Below are 23,651 nucleotides of genomic sequence, written 5' to 3' on the forward strand. Positions count from 1 at the left end.
TATTTGCTTATTGCGGACTCGGCCGATATGTCTAATTAAATTCAACAATACAGTCGATGTACAGAAATTCAACAAATTCGTTGTCTTGAGCATCGAGATAATTCGTGCTACGTGTCCGTAGGGAAATTTCTCTATGTGAAAATGATGGGATTAACGACGGAGGATTCTTTAAAGCTACATTATATATCCATATAGTATCCGCATCAGCAACGTTTAATGCGTGCGTTCCCTCAATTATCTTATATCGAGCTCCGCAATTCTAATGCTATGCTCTCGACTATCATTGTCTCAATTTGCAATCTAAATAACGCGACGTGTGTGTATGCGTGTGTAGATATATGTATATAATTCCTATTATATATTTTTATAAATTCTTTTTTATATGAAACGATTAGATCTTCTGCCCCTCGAGATGTTTGCTGTTTCAACTTCCTTCGTCGTTCTCGCGCATTTTTTTATCGTATTATATATTACTTGCCGCAAAATAAGAAAAAGGATTTGTAACTCGTTGTTTCGATATGCACGTTATACGTCAACGATATCCATACATACAATATTTTAAATTGGCGAATTTCTAAACGTTTTCATAGAGAATCTGTTTGACGTAATATTGTATATAAAAACAGATTTAATTTAACATTATTTTATCATCGAATTTCTGATTATTTATTTTCCTTTTTCGATTTAAAATATATTTCATTATATACTCTTAATTAAATCAATCATTAAAGAGTTGAATTAGAAAAAGATACGATGATGCCGATTATCACATCGTGAACGTGATGCTTTGAGAAAAGACGCGCGAAAAGTAGAGAATTTTGGGGGATGCGTTAGAATCGTATGTATATATATATATAGAAAATTAAATACGATCAAACTTTCGAAAATTACGTACGGCATCTTATAGCAGGCACGTCTTAATATATCACGCTACAGGCTCAAGTAAGCTCTCGGTAAAGATACCGAGCTTGACGCTTTCTTACTTTTTATTACAATTAATTACGTATTCCCCTCTCTTTCTACGCAACTTTTAAATATGTGCATTCATACATATGCGTTCTTTCTTCCTCATATAGGCAGTCTCTTTTTTTATTATAAAAAAAAAAATGCGAACAATGCGTAAACGCAAATAAAAGAACGATATCTCGTCCAATTTAAGAAGACAGAAATTGTGTAAATTATCTGATAAAAAAAATATATATATATATATATTTTTTTTAAAGATAATATCCGTAGTAGAGAAATATTGAATCTTATATGGCGAAGCTGCCATATCTTATAAATTGTTGAAAATCGATTTTTTAAAATTTAATCGATTTCTGTATATTAAACTTAGAAAAGAGAAAACATATAAGCAATTTTATCAAGAGTACCTGACCTGTCTTGTATTACCAATCCTATAATCGATTATATTGATTCTGTATCGTATATTTATTATCCATTTGAGAGAGAGAGATCCTTGTTATATTTCAAAATTTTTAATAATCGTGATTAAATTTATTTGTGTATAAAATAAGGAAAAAATATTATAATTATAAATTTCAAGATTGGTTGTTTCTTTATGATTACGAATCATATTGAGTAGAAAAAGCGTATAAGCTGCTTGAACGTTTTTCTCAAAATATAACGAAAAGTAGTTTTATCGTTATTTTTACATATTATTAGCAAACAAGACTATCTTTCGCGAATTGATTTTTAATATATGCAGAGTAGATTTGTATTTCTATTAATTTAATCCGCAATATGCGGGTATTCTGTAACATTACATACTGCGCAGCGGGTGTAGACGGAATTTATTCGACGTTATTTCATTAAGAAGCTATTTGCAACTTGTTAAAAAAGTTGCTGCCAGTTTGTTACACTTAATATGATTTTCTCTTGTCATAAACATGAAAAGCGAAAGTGCACATTTCTCTATAATGTTTTGCTGTTACACACGTTCGATATTTTGTGACGTTTTTTAATACTTTCTCGATATTCATTCAGAATTTACGTAGTAAAACGTTTTCTTCAAAATTATAATGCTTATATACGAGTTTTTTTTTTCGCATCTTAGATCAAGAAAAAAATCTCATTTTTTAATGCTTCCAATAAACTTTTTATCACTGTATTTAGTTATGTATTCAATTTACGTTTTTGGAAAGTTGTAATCGCGATTCTGTTTGCGTTAACGTATATTCATGTATATAGAAATGTATTTCAAAATGTTGAACAATTTTTAAAATTTGGGCAATAGTATTAAAATATTAAAATATTTATAGAGAAGAAGGAGACAATGTGTTCTTTAAAACTTTTAAAAATATCTTCTCGTCGAGGAAGAAACTGGACGGATCGGTTACGTCAAAAATTAATAAATCTAATACATTTCGAGATTCATGAATTTGACATAAAAATTTATGAAAATAAAAATTTTAACTTTACAGGGCAAATTTTTACTTAAATTTACAAATTAATTTTATATATTAAAAAAATACCTAAAATATGTTTTACGCAATGTCAGATTCATGATTCTCGAAATTAAATTTGTTAACTTTTAATGTAGTTGATCCGTTTAATTTCTCTTTAAAAAAACATTAAAATAAACAATTAATTATGAATCTGTTAAAACAATTGCAAACATAATTTTACACGACAAAAAGTGAACGATACCGTAAGAAGTTGCTCTGCAACGTTCATTAAATAAAAAAAAAAAAAAAAAAAAAATTACGTATGTCTAATCGTACAACCTCGAAATAACATTATTTTCATATTTATCCTTAATAAATCGACACCCTTAGCAACAAATATAATATTGACAAAACATCTGTGAATTGTTTCTTAAATATAGTAAATCCCTTTGTTAAAGCTTTTAATGTATAATTATTTAGAATTAAAAATTTATTACGAATGCGAATAGTCGATTTAGCGCAAATCGCGATTAAAATAAATGTCGTGCCGAAAAAAGGTAGGCTCCGAAAAAAGAAATCAATGATTAGTACCGGGAAGGATCGTTGCCCGACGAAACCTTTCTAAGTTGTCGATATCAATCGAGTTTCATTATCCTCTGATTAATCACGTAACGAAAATCATGGTTATGATGAAATTCAGCGATTGACATTTAACAGACGACTGCCTCCGATATCGGATTCTCCGTGATGTGTATGGTCGCGGTAGGCCAGTCGATCTTCTTGCTGCAAATGTGATTCAATCCTTCTAACGAAGCCAGTCGGTAATCGGCCATTTTTAACGGCGACAGCGGGGCCACTGTAAAAGAAAATAAGAGAAAGATAATATCCTCGCGACACTTTGTATCGTCATTATTAATTTCGCTTTGAAGAGGTTGTAACGCGCATATAATTCCGTTCGTTCGCTCAAATTTTGTCACATAGAAAATCGCCGAACGAAGGATATAAATAAAAGGAAGCGTACATGCAAAATAAAGATGGAAAATCAGATGTACTGTTGGTAGACTGTTGTGTGCGCATAGCGAGACGTTGTGAATTGGCATGAATTGTTCACTATTCTATTGTATATTGCCCAGGTGCGAGATTGCTTCGTTTTGTCTTTCGGTTGTTTTGAAAAAACAAATTTACAAAAAGAAAAAAATTCTGATATGAATGTGTGCTGTTGTAATAAATGAATTGGCCTCTTCTCCTTTTTCTTTATTTATGTAAAGTGAATACTTTAAATTTGGATCACCTGTATCACAGAATGTAGCGCAACAGGTGGGTCCCTGTTAATATTGTAAATCGTATAGTACGTCGCTACCGACTATCGAGGACTATGAAAACAGAAGAACTCAGTTGATAAGACCGATTCAGTATAAATTATTTCACCGGATATTGAAAATATTCTTTTGCGCATTTAAATCTTTTCGTCTGAAATTATTTTTAAATTATTTAAAATATATATACAAATGTTTACATAAAATAAAATAAATACAAAAAGTCGTACAGGGATGCGAAATAAGTATAGGAATAAAAATGACATTTATATGTCTAAATATATACGCAAAAATTTAACAAGGCGATTCTTATAATTCTCTTCATTCTTGTCATCACCAACATCGGCAAGATCAGTGCAATGTTAGGAGAATTATTAAAGCGGTTATAGTTGAAGTTAGTTTTTCTCCGGGGTCCGAAGTAGCCCAGGATATACCATTTTTTCAGTTAGTATCTCTCATACCTTCCGAAAAAAATTTAAATTCCGACTTACTTAACATATAGACGTGGCCTAATTGACCAACTGCGCGCTCTCGACTCTCCTTGCGGCCTTCAATTCCTAATTACAATTACCTTCGGGTGTTGTCGGCTTCACGGGCTTCCGCGGGGATCTCACCACTAAAACGTATAAAGAAAAAGAATTCTCTTTAAAAATTGTCAACGATAATTGAATTGTAACATCGTTACATGGCGCATTGAATTCGTAATTGCTACTTTTAAAGCATTCTTTTGTGCGCAACATTGATAGACCATTTGTTTTTTAATAAAATAACCAGTGGAATACAGGAAAAAAATAACAGTGCAACAATCAATTTACTTAAAATATTGCTGCAAAACTATGTTTGCTGTAATATGAAAAAACTAATTTATAATATTTATTGTCTCTCGACTCAGATTCATATATTAAGGTCGAATAAAATCGACGATTATAATTTTCGTCATCTGCAAATAATCTAACTAAGAAATAAATTTATTTCCTCGCTTTAATCAATTTTTGAGAAGCATTTAATAGCCTGAACAATTTTACATTTTTATTATCTTGTAAATAGTTTCTAGTTTTATATAATTTTAGATTCAAAAATATTTTCTAGTACGTAAAATAAATCTGAGTCCTTTTCAGACAATAACCAAATCAAATGAGGAATGCTTATTAGTTTTAATTATTAATGCGATTTCATTTTATTCTATAAACGTATTCATTTAAACATAGCATTTAAAATTATCTGAAAAAAAAAAAAAATAACAAATAAGCCGAAATTAATCACGCTACTATTTATATTCAGCGAGAAAAATTGTTATAATATATACATACCACTCGATTGATCCGAGACGCGTGGGAAATAAAGGCGCAAGTCGATGAACATGTATATAATACTTTTTCTTTCTTATTTTGCCTTATTTTTTTTTTCTAATAGTTTAAGAGTATGTTAGCGAAATTCACAGACGAATTTAGTGCAACTCCTTTTTATTTTTTATTTATCAAGTCGAGCCAGTGGCTTTTCAACGAATAGAGGTACATGTTCGAAGACGTATTTGAACCTCAGGTGTAATCAGGTAGCTTCCACTATTCGTTTTTTAGCACCAAGATAAAGCGGTTTATTTATCAAGTTTATCATGGATTAGTAGTTTGATAATTGAAAACACACAGTATCTCAAGACCCTGTTACACCACAATTCAATTACGTAAATATTACGCCGCTTGTACAACATGGAAATTCTACTTGTATAATAGCGACGATTTGCAATAACAATAGTTAACAATAATGACGATGATAGAAATAACAGATTTCTTCAATTGCGACAACTTGAATTATTCCATTCGTAATTATTTGCCATACAAATTACTTTAACTTTGTACCGATCACAGTTAAAGAAAATTAAAAGCAAAGATATATAACATAGAATTAATTGCAAAATTGTATAACCTGATCTTAAAATACATATTTTATCTGTATCGAGTTGTGAGAAAGCAGTGTTCTGTGATTGGTTCTATAGTGTTTTTGTGATTAAAAAGCTAAACAAAATGATAGACCTGATTCAATCGAAAAGAACATTATTTAATCGTTAAATTACGAAAATATATAAATTACGTAAGTATTTACGATTTTTCATATTTATATAAATATATAAGCACAGTATATATCGTGTGTGTATTCTATAGCAGAAGATACTTTCTATAACTTAACACACGTGTGTGCAATGTTGTTATAAGAAAACTTGAAATCTTAAATTTCTTAAAACGTTTATTTAACAGCAACTATTTTATAAAGTTTTGATTTAAAATGTTTATTCGAAAAAAAAAAAAAAAAAAAAAAAACCATGAATTTAGATATTATGCAAACGCGCAAAAATAAATTTTTCCAAGTATTTTGAAAGATTAAATTATTCAAACAATTTAATTAATTTATAAACATAATTTTATTGTTTGAATTTGATATTCAAATAAAAGCAGATCATAATTTATAATATGTTATCAATAGGAATATCTGACATTTAGATATTATTCATACAGTATCTATTGTATTATTGAAAGAAAGTGTAGTCGGCCCAAGAGCACACCTATCTTAGGAATATTTTAGTATATAAAGTATTTGCAATATAGGCCAAATTTCTTTAATGGATAGTGATAGAAATGCAGCAGTCGAAGTAGGAGTGAACTTAATGTTCGAAATGATCGCGCAATAAAAATTTCTCATATGACGTGATCACCTGCAAAGCCTCGGAAGTTTGTCCCTTTTTCGAGCATTATTATTTACAATCATTTATCAACAAATTGGCCGTAGTTCCTTTTTTTTCTGTCCCATATTACATATATATCTCATTGATTACGCAAAAATATACTTTCTATATTCGTGTCTACTGAAATATCTTGCGTCATTTACTGACACAAATATTATAGCTGGTTGGCAGACGCGTTTCATACTTGCGCTTGCAAGCGATCACGAGATATTTTCTTATGAAATTCGACGACGCGAATTGTTTATATCGATTGCTAGCTTGATGATTAATTTCGAAAATGTAGTTCGCGCAAAAACGCTCACTTACCATATCCTTCGCCCTGAAGAAACAGTCGGAATGCCTCGCTGACTTTACCAGGCTGTTCTTCCAGTACCATACCGCAATCTGATATCTAAAAGACAGGATATAATCTATTACTAGTCATTCGCAAAATGAATAAAGATTAATCTGACTTGCACAAAAATCTCATTTGTTATTAAATTCTCGATTTCATCATTCATAATTATGGAATACTTGTGGAATTCATTCGAATTTAATAAAAGTCATATTTATCGCGTGTTAAACAATAATTAGACAAATGCTTACATGCCTCTCGTGTATATACTAAACATTTATTTATCACAAATCTCGCTCTTGTGCACTAGATGTTTTAATCTATAAAATACACGTACCTCTTTTCATACGTTTAATGACACATCGGTTAACGAAGAAGCTTACCTTCATCCAGGAGCTATTTGTTGGATCCAAACGCCCATTTAACGTTACGGTGTCGTCGACGTGAGGGCTTAGAGCACCCGTGATATTCATCACCGGTACACTAAGCGTCAATCCTTCCTTCTTGCGCGTTGGGTCCAACTCCCTCGTTATATTCAGATCCGTGCGACGAACGTAACTATCGATAAATAATGCGAGATTCGTTGGGTTCACGCGACGCTCAAAGTAGTTCTTATACACTTGAACCAAATCATGATTCCGCTCTTCGGTCCCCTGTAAAATTATATCGGTTTTAATATACGCTAAGTATCGCAGATTTTTCAAAATAATATTATTTAATATTATTTAATTTGTAGTATGGATAGCATTAAAAATTTGATTTTTATCATTATTACAATTTATATGTAGTCATATGTAACGCAAAAAATAAATTATTAAAATTATAATATTCTTTAATTCATATCATATACGATATATTGTCTCTCTGTAAAATATATTACAACTACAAAAATAATCGATACGTAAAGAGATACATTTTTGTAAAAGTTTCTTTCCTCTTAAATCAAATTATTATAAATAATTATCTGTTTAATTGCAGAGAAAGAAAATTCTTTCTAAATACCGATTCGTCTTTTAAAAACCTCGTTTCTTTCGTATATTTTAAGTTTATTGTCATTTAAATTTTTTATTCATTTTATATAGACGGTTAATTTTTTGTATGTGGACAACAAAAATTCGAGATATTTTTGCTATATACAATAAAATAAACCGTATTGATATATTTCACATGGCGCAAATTTGTCGATAATATATGAAATCATTATTATGTCATAGGTATAATGACATAGATGAAATTTTTTTATCATAATGTCATCACCCGATATTACATTAATTTTGAGATTGCACACGAGTTTGTAATCAAAGTAATCTATCTTTTTACAATACATCTGCTGACAAAAAAATTTCGAAGTCTCAGTGGATCGAAAAGCGCATTGTGCACTCACGATCCGGTTCTTTTCGCGAAGCACACAGTACAGTGTGGTAAAAACAACCGACAAAACCCATCATTAGTGTCGGATGGGAGGGAAAGCAATGGAACAAAATGATAGGGCAAAGCCAGGAAGGAACGCGACGTCCAGCTAGCTTTGTTTGAAAATTATGTTTTCTTGTGCCTTCGAACGATATTGGCCAAGTTTCATAACGTTTCGACCCGCTAATGTAAAATTACTTTATTAATCTTCAAAGTTTAGATCTCATGCATTACGCGTTGGATAAGTCGTTTTTTATTTTTCTTATAATAACGCGTTAAAAATATGACATGTTTATAATGAAATAATTGACTTATGTAAAATGATATATTATCCGAGTTATAAAAAGTGCATTTCTTTCTTGCAAATTAGTTAATAATATCATCAAAAAACTTGTATTTTATATTAATTCAATTATTATTTAATTATCATCCTTTTATTCTTAATTATTGACAAATTTAAGCGTAATTAAATAAACACATTCTGCTAATTATATATGCTGTAAACGTATTTCTTGCAAAAAAGTTAATATACAATATTTTATTATTTTTATATTTGCTTTTTCAAAGGTTAGAGGTCGTCTATGAACGCAATAATCTTCTCACGTTGTATAATAGCGATAGCAAAACTGTCAGTTTAATCTCTAGCTTCCATGGAGATCGAGCCTTTGGAAGCTTAAGCTTCTTCGTCGATAATTCATCTTGCGCTCGCGCTCGAACGCTAACTGGGTTGACATTATTTTGCGCCTCATAAGAACCTGGCGGTTTATTAGTTCCATAGAGTATAATCTTGCCCGGAACACAATTAACTCTTATAAATGGGGTTGGAAGAGAGTTTATACGAAAGATGTTTGTATTATCCGCGTAATCAAATATTAATTAAAACTGGATATTTAATGTGACAAAATATTTTATAATGATATAAATGTATAGTATAAATCAAATAAAAAAAATATATATATATATATATATATATAACAATTTAAAAAAAATGTTACAATTTTTACTCACTGTCTTATATTAGACATATACAAATATAGCGAGAACCGCGATTACGAATTTAAATACAAGTGATTGTCAATATTAACAATATGTTGCTGTGTAAATTTACGATAAATTAATTTATTAAAATCTCACTTACTTTGACAGATTTAACATTAATTTTATATTAAATTATTTTAACATTATAAATATATAATTTTAGTAAATCTTTCATAATTGTGTATTTTTACAATTGTTATATTGCTTACTATTAAACCGTAATCTAATAGATTCGTTGCAAATTTAAGTTTACAATATCATATTCTTACCCTGCCGAAATGATGCCACATCAGATAATCGAGAACACCTTGCGTCATGCCCTGCGATCTCAGGTGGCGCACGTTCAGTTTTTGATAACCCCATTCGATCCATCCTGCTTGCGTGGATATGCAATTTATCAGACACAATGCGTTTACTTTCTCCGGATGGGCGAGTGCAAATCTTGCCAGAATATTGGCGCCGGCACCGACCCCGAAACCAATTACAGATTTTATGCCAAAATGGCCGAGAACGAAGAGCAGCTGTTCGGCAAGCTCTTCCATGGACGGATAAGTGTAACTGAAATGTATATAAAGAATTCTGCGTTTAGAAATTATTCACTTTGATAATGATTATACGACGCCTAAACAGAGTATGCGAAATAACTACAATATTTAAATTGCAAATTTAACTTTTGCAGAAAGACGTGGTTAAAAATATTGAATAAATTAGTGAATATTGACAAATATTTATGCTATTTAAATATACCTCCTTTGTTATATTTGTTACTCGTTAGGAGTTATAAATAAACCAAGAATTAAAACTTTTAAATCTATTAATGTTTCCGTAAATCTGCAGACATTATAAAAATACATGATTTTTATTATTTACATTGTGTTCACGAAAATTACTACAATCGACATAATATCATGATAAATTATATTAAATGGGATAGTAAACAATAAATATTAAAACAATTTTTTTAAAAATATTTATCATATATAATATAGATTTTACATTATTGATAATATGTATTTTTGCAAACCCAGCGAATAATGTAAATTCAGCTGTGATATTTATCATAATGATATATAATTAAAAATTGATTAATAATATCATAATATTATATTAATAATATAATATATATTATTAATCAATAATTGTCGTTTTTTGAGACAAATCTATGTTGTATAAACAAAGAGAATATATCGATATATAAAACTGATACACCCTTCAGAGGCATTTGGCACGCAAACAAAACCAATAAATAAAACATTCGCATGCAAATCTGCATTGCGGTTTAAATTATTTTATAACTCAATGCTTAATTAAGTGTATGTTTCTTTAGATATAAGCCTCGATTACTTAAGATCAATATAATCAAGTTCGTATTCAAAAAAGATAATTTTTTAATCCAATGGTGTTAAGTTACCCATGGTGTATTTTTATAAATTATCTTTTTTTACTCCTAAAAGTTATAAATTTCAAGTTAAACAAATTAATATAATTATTTTATGATTATAAATAATTATAATTTATTACTTTATTTAAATTCTAAATATATTAATATATTACATATTTTATATATTTATTTAATTTATATAAATATAATAATATGATTGAAGAGGATTAGTATCATGAGATTTGTCGAGTTTATATATCTCGCGTTTCTCAATTATATCTTAGTTTTATTTAGAATAATAGATTAAAAGAAAGAATTATATATATATATATATATAATTGTGTGTGTAATAATCGATAAGTTTAAATTTGTATAAATACATAGAATTATTGATATTACAATAAAGTATAAACATTTGTATAATGAAAAAATATGTAAAATAATAAAACTACTTCTTTTTACCAAATCGTATACATTTGTAAAGTTCTAGCACGAGTAAACAAGCTGTCAATAGAATTGGCCTGATGATGAGACTGATTGAGATATTAATTGCATCAATGACTCTCGTTAATTAAATTGACTCGTTAATTAAAACGACACGCGCGTATATGTATGTCTAAAAGAGATCGAAGCTCAATTAGAGGCATACAAATATGCATTGAAAGTTTCTTAATTATTAATTTAATTAAAAAACGTACTCTTTAATAAAGCGAAAAAAAAAATTCTTACTTTAATTGTTGTTTGATGAAAGCTAAGAATCTTTGTGTGTGTGTGTGTGTGTGTGTGTGTGTGTGTACGTGCATTGCGTGGTATGAGACTACCGATATCGTGGCGCTAATTGTATAAGTCTATTGTAGAGTGCTTTGCTTTGAGTAATCGTTAAAATAACTAATTTTTCTCTCTCTCGTGTTCATTATTTGAAAAATCAACTTACTCTTCGGGTAGCGTCGGCGCGCCTTCCTCTTGTCCAGGTGCGTTTACGTGATACACGCAAAAGTTTTCGAGTAAAACACGCATATCGATGTAATTGAAGAATGCCTGGAAGCTCGAAATGTCTGAAAAAAAAAAATAATTTTCATATATTAAAAATATATTATAAATACATATTAATATATTATACGTATATACTTTGGAGAGAGTATTGTAATAATAATAGTTAATTCAAAAAAATGTATTATAATCAGGATTGAAACATAGCTCTATATTATTTTAAATATTTTAATTATAAATTTCTCACAGTTAAGGCCTAGATCGTGATAAGTGAGGATAGCTGGTTTTGCTCGATTCCCTTGCACCGCTATCAGCAAACTTCCTTTGTCGGTCTCCACCCTTTCTTCCCGCACAGAGCCGTCATCTCTGGAGAGGTATCTCAATGCCGGAAATTGCAATTGAATGTTCTTCAGCTCAATGTCGTCCATGCTATCGGAAGGCATCGTGCTGCGCATAAAAAGAAATCATTTAATTATTGGCATCGTGACCAAAAAAAAAAAAAAATGAAAAACAATCCGATATTCCTGACTCCAATTGATGGTGACTGGGACAATCTAAAATTTCCGAGGAAATTTGACGCTTTCTTTTCATATTGCATAAAGATATAACTGACTAATTAAATTTAAATTATCAAATACCTCATCTTTTCTTCTATTTTCAAGTTGAATATCCTTGATCGTTGAAAAAACTAAATAATTCAGGCTCTACTTTTATATTAATAGATAAAATGCATATACATCTACTTACAAATGCAGCATTTTTAGATTCTATATCTATTATAATAGCAGTTTTGTATCAAACACTTTATGATTTGTTTTTTAAATAATGGTTTCTAATTATGATAATGCATAAAGTTTTTTTTTCTGTTACATCTCGTTATCGCATGATATTATATATATATTGTATATAATTTTAATACAATTATAAATCAGCACGTGAGTGTACTGCGACTCGCGTTGTATAGAAAATGTTTCTTTTCTACAGTTTTATTTACGAGAAGTTCATTAGTGATGAATGCGCGCAGTAATATAATTATTGCTGTAGACTCAAACGTGTGTAGTAATTTCTCCACAACTGATTTTACCTTTTCAAATATGTGTAGATAAAAAATAATACTTTTTAATAATAAGTGAACATTTAAACTTTTACACTAAACAATAATTTCATCCAACTCTAACGCTCATTTTATATGTTTCCGAAACTAACATCTAGTTCCAACACAATTTACGATGCAAAGCGAGCAGCTTGTAGCAGTTAGCACTCGTCCAAGTTATTGCTAAGATTATTTTTATCATTTTATATAATAGATCGCATACAGAATTATTGTTATTGATAATTTAGCTTTCATTTTGTTATTCCAAAATAATAGATAAAAACAAACAAATAGATAAAATAATAATGTTTTTTGTTGACTGCGAATTATTAAGTCTTCTTGACTAACGCGACCGCGTCTCCAATTTCGCCGATGAATAAGAATCACGAAGGTTCACTCAAGACAATATATTTGTTTTCGTGCCAATAATTGCGTTGCGTTGCAAAAAAAGCTAGAATGTGTCGCGTGTTAACCTTGCTTTTCTTAACACAGTAATTATTTTAATCTAAAAAAAAAAAAAAAAAAAAAAAGAAGAAGAAAATGTTTAAAAATCTTTTTCTGCAAATATAATACTTTTAAAATATTTTAATTAAATTTTTTCTATTACATTTAATAACTATTTTTGTAATATTGTAAAATAACGTATAAAATTATATCACTTTTACGGAGTATAATTGGCAATACTACTTATTTATTCGGGAGAGTTAAATTAAAAGGTTGATCGTAGAAAGTTTGCTAATTTTTTATTTTGCCATAATTGTCTGTTACAGCCTGCGTTACGTCAAGACAGATACATTCTCTCGAATGAGCACGCGGTGTCTTCGTGGAATATTAAATCACAAAATTAGTTTCTTTATGCGATATGCATGCAAAATGAAAATGTTAAACGTGTCTTTTTTATCGATTTATGCATCATACTAAGCAATCGAAATAAATTATTAAACAGACTCTTAAAATTCCTCTCGTTAGTCGTTTTCACATGTTTTAACCATGTGCGCAGATACTTATTACATCAATTAACTCTGCTGGATATATAACTCGGAAAATTAATGAAAGTGTGTTTACTCGGCTGGCAAAAATGGTTAAAAAGTATATCCTCGGTTCAAGATTTAAACGTTACTTGAAGCTATCTCATCACTATATACGTGCAATTTATTCCTAAATTGGCAATAACAATGTTATGACGAAGTACAAGATTTATAACATTTATCAGATTTACGATCATTATACGTGTGATTAGTCATCAACTATATTATTATAGATAATTATTATATATATCAGTTAATCAATATATAAATTGTAATATTGAAATCTGAATGCCGATATTTAGTCTATAGATACATTTGTTTTGTCTCAATTTACTTTATAGATTAAAGACAGTAACTAATATATATATATATATATAATCTCAAGGTAACAATTCTATATATTATAATATATTTTAATAATAAAATTCACATAAAGTTTTCATGTATCATAATGTTAGCTACATTAACGATCGGGGCAAAACTTAAAACTCTCCGCAATAGTCAAAGAGACGTCAACGAGGACAGTTAATGGATCTCCTGGTAATCTATTAATAGTTCTATATCAGTTTAAAGTACATACGAGTTAAATGCATTTAAAATCAGCTTAAGGGAAAATAATATCCCCACGTTCTAAACATATATAATAGCAGTAGTAACTTTAATCGTTCACGAAGTTACATCGACATTTAAATAGTTGTGAAATAGTCGTTTAATGCTTAAAAGATCTACTTCGTCTTCGTATCCCAGACGATTTAAGACGCCAATCCAATTTTAGTAAAACAATAAAAGAATCTTATTTGACTTCTTTGTACGCGCAAAAGATTCTTTAAGAGAAACTTAATATTGTTATCCGAAATTCTTTTCATTCTATATAATCAGAGCAAACGCGACAATACATATTACATCACACTTATCTGAAGATGAATATATGTATAGAAGATGCGTTTGTAGATCATGTTCTCTCTCTCTCTCTCTCTCTCTTTATGACGCGACCCGTTGCACAGCGTTCGCCTTATTAAATTCCTTATCTATTTATCGCTGCCTGTGAGGAAGATTGCACGCATGCATTTTCGTATAATGGGACCTGAATTAATACAGCGATTTCTTCTCTTCCTAATCATTATTGCATTGTGTGATTTATTAGTATTTATATGCGCTTGTATTTAATGTGACAAGATTTCCTACAGTTTTATTATTTTTTGAGATTTATTTTTCATATAAAGTACACTATTTATATCGCTGACAAGATAAAAAAAGATTTCAAATAATTTCAATATATGTATAATAATATGTAATATAATTACAAAATTAAAACAGTCTATGATTTAGCGCATCATTTTACACAATCCTTTCTCTCTTCACTTTTACATGTGTTCATCATTATTTGTACCGTTGAAGAACGTGAAGAGATTGTGTTTTCCTTTCATTTTCCATCTCTGTTCGTAATAAATGCTAGGTACAAAATAGCGATAGAGGAAAACATTTGTTTCTGCGAATAGGATGTAAAGTGATAGATACCATTTCCATGGATTTATAGCGCGTATCGTAGACGGCGTCGCAATGACTGGCGTCGACGATCAATAAACGGAAATGTAATGCCACAAATGCGCCATGAAATCAATTGAAAAATACTTTGGGGCTTTTGATTGATAGAGATCTCGAGAACTGATTATCAGTCATCGAAATAATGAACGATAATGCAGTGGTCTGGACAATATCGATTTTACCTCAACAAATCGCATATATTTGTCCATGCCATCCAAAAGTAGATAACACACTTAATGCATAGTATGACTTTTTAAAATACTTGAAATGTAACAGAGATCTAAAAGATTATCACAATAATAACGAAAATTAAACGCTTATATAAATATGTAAATTTTTTTTAAATATTCAGAAAGAGAGAGAAAGAGATGGGACGAATATCTACATTTTGTTTATTAGCTAATCAAATTCATTAATTTATAACACATAAATGATTGTAATTAAGGATATAATTGAGAATATCACGTGGAAGCACTAATTTCTTACCATTAGGATAGATATTTTTCCATGTCCGCATGTATCGATTTTGCTCGACAAATCATAATATTTTGGTCCCAATTCAAGACCAAAATTTATTAATTTTAGAGAAAAAGAAGAAAAAAAATTTTGCTTAAAAGATACCGCAATCAAGATATCTCGCGATAATATTGCAATTGTAGATCACAGTGTCATTTAAGTGAACATAATAATTTCGCAAGGAGCACTATCTCAAATTCCTTCATTACCTCAAGCTACTAAAACTCGAACTAATAACTTTGATAAATAGGAGTTAGAAATATTGTTAATCGAGAATGTTTGAAAGAGGACAAAAAATATGATGTAAAAGAATATGAAACGCCGAAATAGAGTTTAGAGAAACGCAATAGTAGGGGTATAAGATCTAAACGGACACATATAAAATTTGTTTTAAATTATTTTTTTTCCAGCAGCTCAAAAATAAAAAAAAAATACATACCTTTGTGATATTTTACCCTTTGTTTTTGATACAAAATTTCGTTTTTCCTTTTTATACGACTTTTTTTCTCTACACGCGTGGCAATAAAAATCGTGTTAGTTTATGAGCTATTTCGTTTCATGCGCTATGAAGTTTACCAGAGCTCTGGCATATTCACAAGAACGTTCTACATTTTATCATTCTTTACTGACAGCGAAATGCTATTATTTCCACGAACATAATAACTAAGATACTACAATCAACTGATAATAGCGTACTCTATATTTTCACTTGCGATATACGAGTTTTAACGTTTCATTTATAAGATGCTTAAAAAAATTTGAATACATAATACGTTGTTCCATATTTACTCTTGAGTCTATAAATATTTTAAGCACAAAAATATAATTAGAGCGCATGTCATTAATTCTAATGGAGTTAATGAATATCAAAATCTAAAAAAGAGAAAGAGAGATTACTTAATTAATACTAAAATGTTCGCCAAATTAAATAGGGTAACGATATAATTTTAGAAAGGATTTTAGATACTAGATTTTGTGAAGGCATTTATCATTTTAATCTAGCTTCTAATATAACAAAATTTGATTTAGCTTTAAAATACTCGTATGTCTACTGTTATTGTTATTATTATTGTTTATGTTAAATACGTTATAATTTGTTTTAGTTAACAAAAATACTTTTTTACGCAAAAAGCAGATATAAAATAGAAAATTTTCAGTCTTGTATTTCCGATGAAGTTTAATAGATGATCACATATTTTATTCGACGTTTCGTTCAGTAATAATGCTTTGGTCAGAACAACGGTACCAGTAGTGATTCGCCATCGTAATGCTACTTGAATTTCCAAGCACAGCTAATTTGCGTGTGCGAGAGGTTTCCCGGCACGTCACTCAGTCGTTTCCGGCCAGAGTTAAGTCCGGCCATTCTCTTCCTCCTCTATCGCAATAACGATAAAGCGTGAGCTTTTAAAGACTCTCTATATAAGACCTGAATAATATTATATACAATATGTGTGATTAAAAATTTTGCAATTCAAATTTTTCCTTCTGAACTTATGGAGCAGTGATTGTATGAGTGCATTGAATAATGCAAAATTTAATAATTTTTGAAGATAAGTTCGTACAAAGTAATAAAAAATGTTTTCGGATCAATTTTATGCATTAAACATTATGACAAATTCATAATAACTAGTGTATAAAATTTGTAGAGCCTTTTTTATATAAGCTATTCTGTTAATTTTACGGAAGTTACGGTTTTATTTGGGACATATTAAATTTTTAAAATTTTATTTTTAAATAATTTTAACATTTTAAGTAATAACAAAAAATAGAATAATAAATTCAACGAAATAAGCATCAAAGACACTATTTGTTTACATTCTTGAAATACAAGAGATGATTCATGTTATTTCTCATATAAAGATCGTGATTTTTAAAATGACAAATGATATTATTTGTATAAAACTAAAAAATCCGAAACAGAGAAAATATGTTTCAATTTTATTTTTTACTTTAAGCACTCTTGCGTTATCTAGAGAAACAAAAAAATAAATCGCTGGCTAGGAAAATTTTGATATTTATATTTGGATTGATATTCATATATTTCATATATTTCCGGGTAGTCATTTCTGTCATAGTAAACGAAACACATAAAAACATATATTTCAAACTGAAAAGTTCTTTCACTTTTAGTAATAAAATTTATAGAACAAAAAACTCTGATTGATCCTGAATCAATCTAAAATCCTACTGTAACTTAAAAACTCGAAAATTTCGTGTTTAAATTAACTGCGATATAACTTTATAAAGTACGAGCTCTTGATCGAAAGGATTCGCAATAGCTTTAAATATAAACTCATTGGAAGAAAGAAATTGGATACAGATTTAAAAGTACAAGGATAATAATTCACTATAACAATACGTAATTAGATTTGCTGCCACTTTATCGAATGACAATCTAAAATCTTCTCTATGTCTTTTCTATTATATTCATTTTTCTACATTATATATATATATATAATATCCATTTATTTTTTAATCCATTTATTTTCAAATATGCTATATAACTTTTTTCGTAAATCTTACATACATTATTAAAAAATTACATTTTATTAGAATATGTGATTGTAAACGCAATTTATTTATTTCTCAAAATTGTGTGCAAAAAATGTCTGAGTTGTATATAATATAGAGAATTTTTATAAATATTAATTTTTAGAGATTAAACTCTTGCAGCAAAAAAATAAATAAATTTAATACTTTATTTCTACGTTGTATAAAAGTTTGCTTAATATATTTTAGTATTTTTTAAATCTAATTAAACAAATCGCTTAAAAGTGTTTAAGCGATGTGAAACCCAGTTAAAATAAGCTTTGCATATATCATTCACAATCTGCAACCAAATAATTGATATCGAGCGGCATTGAATTTCTTGTATTCGATATCTTGTGATGATAGCGCCCTTTTTATCGATCGATTAACCGAAGTGCACGTATATTCTTTCTGATTATTCGTCTGTAAGACGAAGCCGCACAATAAGGATCGATTTACGCTATCCCACTATCCTCGCGACCAAGGCAAGTAAATAAATCTTTATATATTGTATCTACCACAAAAGTATGATATAGAACATGCTGTAAATAGAGCCGTGCTTGTTATTAGAAGCACCGATTATTTGAGTTGGGCAAATTTCGCATTTCTAGCACAAGAATGGATCAGAGATTCAAGATTATTAATAGTCTGTTTAATGGGAAAATATCCTCTCTCCTCTCTCTCTCTCTCTCTCTCTCTCTCTTTCTCTCTCTTGCAATTCGCTATTGTTTTAGATTTTGTTATATATTTCCTATAAATATAGTTTTCAAGTCAATTTTTACATGTTGCTTCGATTGAATCACGTTAACATATGCATTACCTGCGGTAAAAGATTTGATTATCTTCGATTTTCCATTACTATGTATAAAATGGTGTCGGTCAATTTCTATTTTAAAAAGACAATTTGTATCAAAAGATTCAAAGAACAAACGATAATTTATTAATTGCTGTATTATTTTTATTAAAATATAAAAGCTGTTTTACAAAGTCGGTGCCATCCGATCAAAGTGGGACTGGCGCAATGCCAAGTTACGTTAAACGAATTCCTAGCGAAAGTAGAGCAAACACTGACATACACGACTGTCGCGTCATATAGAAGCGTTACGTTTCGACCTCTTATCAGAGTAATTTATCATTGCTTTACGTAACAAACGGCAAAGATGTTGAATCGAGATAAGTAAAGATTAATTTCTAGCAAAAAGAAAGAGACAAAATTAACGTCACGCGGGGAAAAGATGACAATTAACAAATGATTAAGTTCTCTTTCAGTCGACAAAGAATTTGCGTTACTGGCTCAAGTTGCATTTCGATCGATATATTCGCCTTCTCCATGACGCAAAGAGTAGCGGACTGTTTCAAGCAAAATTTCATCTTTTATCTGCATAAGACAGATCATTAACTACAAACTACATACAAACAATAACTTGCGCGTATCGAATAGAATATGTGCGAAATAAATTTCGTTTAATTGATTAGGTTTATGACAATCCTTATAAATCTGTTTCTATTGAAATATAATTTTTAATCATATATCTAGTTCATGTGAACATTATAACTAGTATCAGTATCCACATTATAAATGATTTAAAACGACTATATAACATCTGTTAAGATTAATAAGTTTAAGAAATAAATAGATTAAGATTAGAATATGACAGAGATAATGTAAAGTGTAGAAAATGCCCACAGAGCTGAGACTGTATTCAAACATTTAATTTCTTCAGGCACAATTTTTTTAAATCGATTAATAAATACATAAGTCGAATTAATTTTCCTTTAAAATAATAATAGATTTATAATAAGAGAGAGATCAGATTTTTAATATAAAATATTATATTAATATAGAATATTATATTATTGGATGAAAAAGAAACATTGTTGGAAAAGCTGTTTTTGAAGCGATTACAAGACATTACAAGACATCGTGACAATAAGAGGTTTATATGAAAGAGGTCTTAATGGTTCCTAATTAATTCTAATGTCAACGTTAATTACTCCGGTGTGAGAACTTAGTCAAGAGCGACGTATGGCCTCGTCCTTTATCCTAACAAGTAGAACATCTTTGTCCAAAGATGGTACGAACGAAGAGTGACGTAGTGAAATTACATCCTCAACCTTAGTAAGCTCCTAAGCTCGCTATTACGTGAAATGTTACATTCTATTAAAGTCCCTTCCATATTTGCTTGTTTAGCACATTAAGAGATTTTCAACGAATAACATTCCTTATAAATTTAAACGTCATAATTATGATTGTTATCTACAATATTACGATCGCTCTTTTTATTTTCTAATAATATAAAATCTTTATATAATTTTAAAGAAGTAATACACGTGTCCAAAATTTGCTCACAATTAAATTTACATTAAAATAAATTTAAAGAAAAAAGAGAGTATAAGAAAGTGTAGCTTATCTAAACAAAGATAGGATAATTAACCAGAGATAATGAGTGAGAGATACGTTACATCGTTAAGTTTATTACACAATATTTTTATATTAGTTTCCTTAAGATGCGAATCATCTTGTAACAATTCGTAAATATATTTTTTTGAATTATAATTCCATTATATTATGTCTAAAAAATTAATGTTACGAAAAAGTGCATGATTACGTGCTAACGTGTAGAAATACAAGTCATAAGAATGGAACGCGTTAGCTGAAATTTTAATTTCTTATGAAGTTTTGTGCCTAGTCGACTCTGCGTCGCCTATATTAAATTATTTAAAGCATTATACGAGGGCAGAAGCATCACCGAATCACCAACGTATCATTAACTGTTTTGTATCCTTTTAGACAAAGAATGCAGTCAAATTGCCATTAGCGATATTTTTCAATATGATAAACGATAATTATGAATAGATTACAAATATATAAGTTTCAGAATAGCCTTTATCAAAGAAAATAAATTCCAAAAGTTTTGTGTCATACGGCAACAACTATGATTTCGTCATCACCAATGAAAGCTTGTGTGATATAATACTTGACATCAACAAAAATTATAATAAAAATGTATTTTTTCTAAAAATTTAATTTTTTATCGTTTATGTTGTGTCATCTATCGGACTTGAAATCTTTGGAATCCAATTCCTTTGGAATGGTAAAAGGCTATACTCTGAAACTTATACATTTGTAATCTACTTATAATTATTGCTTCCTTATAGAGGAAGCTTTTTTTTTTTTTTTAATTTTATTACAATATTAATTTGAAAATCGCCTGAAGAAAAGGGGAGGATATTGGTCGCACATTTTCTATTGACGATATAAATTTGTTATTTATTGTTACGGTATTCTATTGAAGAAAATTCAAATGACGACCGATGTTATATTTATGTAGTAAAAATATATAAAATTATCTGTATTTAAATAATATAGATTCTTAACAATTACACGAGATGGCATTGAATGCGCTAATTTTCCATTAATTTGATCAAATTAGTAAAAATAAAAATAAAAGATTAATGAAAGGGAAAATTTTTCTTTTAAAATATATTTGTAAAGCAACAATTTCGTGTCGAATTTTTTAAAAATTCGTAGTAAGATAAGTATATATAATTCATAGTTTGAAGAAAAACTTGATAATCTTAAAGCAAAATTTGTGACTTTAACTTTACATTTACATTTAAATTAGAAAGTGGCACTAACAACGCGACGCGAGTTTGTAAGAATCATAAAGTAGCTCTATTAAACAGCTCAAATATGTCGAAAGTTTTACAACTTCCGTTAAACAGTCTTAAACAATTAAGTTTCATAAGCCCTTCGAATTTGGGTCACAGCTCTAAATAGCAGCTGGGTCACTCATTAAGTGACGCTATTTAATCAATATTGTATATAAAAGAACAATATTGTCAAAATGTACAGCGCAATTACCGCGGCAAAATTTAGAACAATGTACATCTTCAGTTGCAACGCTTTTATAATTGTTCCTGTATCCTCAATCAATTATATATCTCGTAGCATCCATAATTCGCTCGCTGATAACCATTACGGGTTATTACGCAGTTGTACCGCTAAGTAGCGCATAATAAATTTTAATAACACAATTGCGAGTTATGATCTGGTCACTCGGCGCTATGAACGCATTAAGGTCAATGTCAATCGACCATGTCAATTGAAAAACTCTATGAATACGACGATAAACATCTCATTCCTGCTCATTTTCATATTTTCAAACATATTCTAATATTTTGTGTATTCTAATATATATTCTAATCTAGAGAAATCTATTCTAATCTTTTTACAAATGAGATCGGCAGATATTATTTTTGTCTATTCTCGTTATATGGCAAATATTAATGATGGAATAATCAAATCAATATTTCTATATCAAGGCTCGTTTGTTTCGTTTGTCATAATGAAATCGTATTGATCAAATTTGTAACTTGAGACGAAATTTTAATATATAAGAATAAATTTGCAATTTTACTCACTCCTAATAGCTGTTCCGCATCAAACGAGTCGAATTTTTATGCTATTGGGATGAAGCGATTCAGAGTAGATGAATGTATAAATGAATAATATAAAAGTGGCTACATTCTCAATGCGTAGGCTTGGTTAATATCAACTATATCGCACTCCTACTACGTGTCTACGCATCAGCATAAATTGCAACTACGATTTAATGCGATACATGAAAGATAGGAAACAGTACCGATTACGCGATGGTCTCTCTAAAAGTTCTCTTCCCTCTTATTCCATAACTTACCCCAATAGAGCAGATTCCTCGGCAGTGGCTGCTGTCGGCATCTTGTTTCTCTCCCTAAAACAAAATGGCGGCGAATAATCATAGGGCCCGGCCCTATACCGGAATATGTCGTGCCTTTATCCCGTTACAACACACAGACAATTCGTAACATCGTAAAAGCAATTTGCGCCATAAACAAATAGCAGTGTCATATTAGCGTAAATTTGCTTTTGCTAGCATTTTACGTTGCTCGCTTTAAGAATCGGCTTCTCTATACAACTTCATAATTTCCGGCATTTAGCGCACGATTCATTTGAATGTAAAATTACCACAAAGATCCCCATTTTTTACGGCTAGTTAAATTAAGAGCCGGAATATCGTATTCAGATATTGACTTGAATAAATAATTCTCTAAAGGAAATCGGATTAAACTTCGGGTTAAAATAAAAAATGTAATACTTCAATTTTAACGACTATATAATAAAATCGCATCATCTGTCGTATTAATTGAAAATATCAAACTTTTTAAGAATTAAAACATTCAATATTGTATACGAGATATTTTAATCCTTGTATTATTTTTGAATTCTCATAAATAATTTTAGTAAATACATTTTATAGTAAGTATAAATTTACTTATATAACATCTCGTGCGAGATTTTTAAACA

General features: G+C 29.3%; 1 protein-coding gene across 9 annotated transcripts in view; it reads right to left on the reverse strand.

Annotated features, from left to right (window-relative positions):
- Positions 1-843: 843 nt before the first annotated feature.
- Mesk2 (misexpression suppressor of KSR 2) overlaps positions 844-23,651 on the reverse strand; it is a 31,706-nt gene continuing 8,898 nt past the window's right edge. For 5 of the 9 annotated variants that reach the window (XM_070311465.1, XM_070311461.1, XM_070311459.1 and 2 more), the window contains 8 exons: positions 23,005-23,058; positions 11,841-12,040; positions 11,538-11,658; positions 9,492-9,780; positions 7,158-7,427; positions 6,747-6,831; positions 4,275-4,319; positions 844-3,243 (listed from right to left, as the gene is read on the reverse strand). In XM_070311465.1, coding sequence (XP_070167566.1) covers positions 3,098-3,243; positions 4,275-4,319; positions 6,747-6,831; positions 7,158-7,427; positions 9,492-9,780; positions 11,538-11,658; positions 11,841-12,040; positions 23,005-23,045 — 1,197 coding nt within the window. In that variant the 5' untranslated portion in view covers positions 23,046-23,058 and the 3' untranslated portion in view covers positions 844-3,097. Of the gene's footprint in view, positions 3,244-4,194; positions 4,320-6,746; positions 6,832-7,157; positions 7,428-9,491; positions 9,781-11,537; positions 11,659-11,840; positions 12,041-23,004; positions 23,059-23,651 lie in introns of all 9 variants that reach the window. The other 4 variants (XM_070311467.1, XM_070311463.1, XR_011448183.1 and 1 more) reach the window with 3 other exon arrangements.

The sequence above is a fragment of the Polyergus mexicanus genome, unplaced genomic scaffold (assembly GCF_030449975.1).
Source record: "Polyergus mexicanus isolate NDT 795.1 unplaced genomic scaffold, iyPolMexi1.0 SCAF_19, whole genome shotgun sequence".
In the NCBI taxonomy this organism is placed as follows: Eukaryota; Metazoa; Arthropoda; class Insecta; order Hymenoptera; family Formicidae; genus Polyergus; species Polyergus mexicanus.